At 38.1% G+C, this 1,608-nt stretch overlaps 1 protein-coding gene across 1 annotated transcript; it reads right to left on the reverse strand.

Moving 5' to 3' along the window:
* Window positions 1-296: 296 nt before the first annotated feature.
* Window positions 297-1,268, reverse strand: LOC112142543 (olfactory receptor 2AT4-like). The gene has a single exon (XM_024265977.1). It carries the CDS (start codon window positions 1,266-1,268, stop codon window positions 297-299), a length of 972 nt encoding a protein of 323 aa, XP_024121745.1.
* Window positions 1,269-1,608: the final 340 nt, after the last annotated feature.

Genomic DNA, 1,608 nt, shown 5'->3' on the forward strand with positions numbered 1-1,608 from the left:
AAATGCAACGTAATTCTAACGGTTTAAGACAAGTTAACAGAATCCCCATTTTCTCTTTCAGACACACATTTTATGCATTTAGAGTGCATGCAGTGTGATAAACAATGTGAAGCACATCTAAAATCACAAAAAAGGAAAAAAAAGTACAGCCAGCCCATGAAGATGTCCTCCTCAACTCAAACACTGAGGAACAAGGTGTTAAAGTTTCAAATGTGTCACTAATCTTTAGAGAAAACAAAACATCTAAATAGATCAGATATAAACATTTCAAATTCAATCAAAAATGTTTGATTACTTCATTGTTTTAACCCAATTGGTTTATTTTTTCTAACCAGTGCCAGTGCTCGAGTTTTGATCTCTTTAGTTTTCAAAGAATACACAATAGGATTGATGCAAGGTGGAAGACAAGAAGCCATAGACAAACTCAGGACTCTCTGATCTGGAGGGATCGCCCCCAAATAGAAGCCGATTGTAAAAATGACAAGAATAGGAATAAAAAAGATAGCAACAATAATGATATGTTCAACACAAGTAGCCAAAGCTTTTAGGCGGCGGTCTAATGTCTTCATCCTGAACACAGTCACCAGGATGCTGACGTAAGACAGAACTATGAAGCTGAATGGCACCGCGAGATTCACGATGCTGAGAAAAGAACCCACTGACCACTGCATGGAGTTATCATTACAGGCGAGCCTGAACACCGGCGCATAATCACAGAAATAGCTGAACACTCTGACAGAGTTGCAGAATGACAGATTTGTCATTATACTTGTCGAATAGGTGATGCTTCCTAAAACCAAACACCAGGTGATGCTGATGATGCAGCACATGCTTCGCACTGTGTTGATGGAGTTGTGGCGCAAAGGGAAGCAAATGGCAACCAGCCGGTCATAGGCCAGAATAGTGAGTGCATAGCACTCTGACGTTGCAAAGATATAATAAAAAAACATTTGCACCAAACACAAGTTGAATGGGATAAAATTATCCTGAACCAAAAATATTTTGATCATACCAGGAATGGTGCAAGTGTTGAGGCATAAATCAATCACTGCAAGGTTGATGACAGCCAGAAATTTTGGAGTGTGTAAGGATCGATTAATAACAATGACAATAATCAGTAAACCATTAAACAGTACTGTGACTACATAAACAAATGCCAAAAAGATGAAGTAGATGTTCACAGATGGAAAAGACTGAAATCCGATGATGTAGAAGCCTGGAGGATGAACGATGACAGAGCTGTTGAAAACCGTCCGCAGAAACAACATAGTTAAAATCAGCAGCTGGTGAAAAACGCTGGTTAGTCTGAAGAAAAGAAAAGATTTTATTTTTTGCTGTAAGTCTGAAAAAGTGTGAAGACTGTTAGAATTGAAGAGTGTTCAATAAACAGCAGCAGCTTACTGTGATGCTCTCCTCCAAAAACGGTGAGCAAATAGCCTGAAATCTGAGCTGCTTACATAAAAAATAAATCTCTGATCTCATGAGAAAACCTTATACCTCATAATGAGAGAGCTAATGTGAAATATCCTATTAATCCCAGTAATTTGATCCATGGAGAGCAACACTGTGATTAACTTGTCTTCCTTTCAAAACACATTTTAATTGTTA

This window comes from Oryzias melastigma, linkage group LG14, assembly GCF_002922805.2.
Source record: "Oryzias melastigma strain HK-1 linkage group LG14, ASM292280v2, whole genome shotgun sequence".
In the NCBI taxonomy this organism is placed as follows: domain Eukaryota; kingdom Metazoa; phylum Chordata; class Actinopteri; order Beloniformes; family Adrianichthyidae; genus Oryzias; species Oryzias melastigma.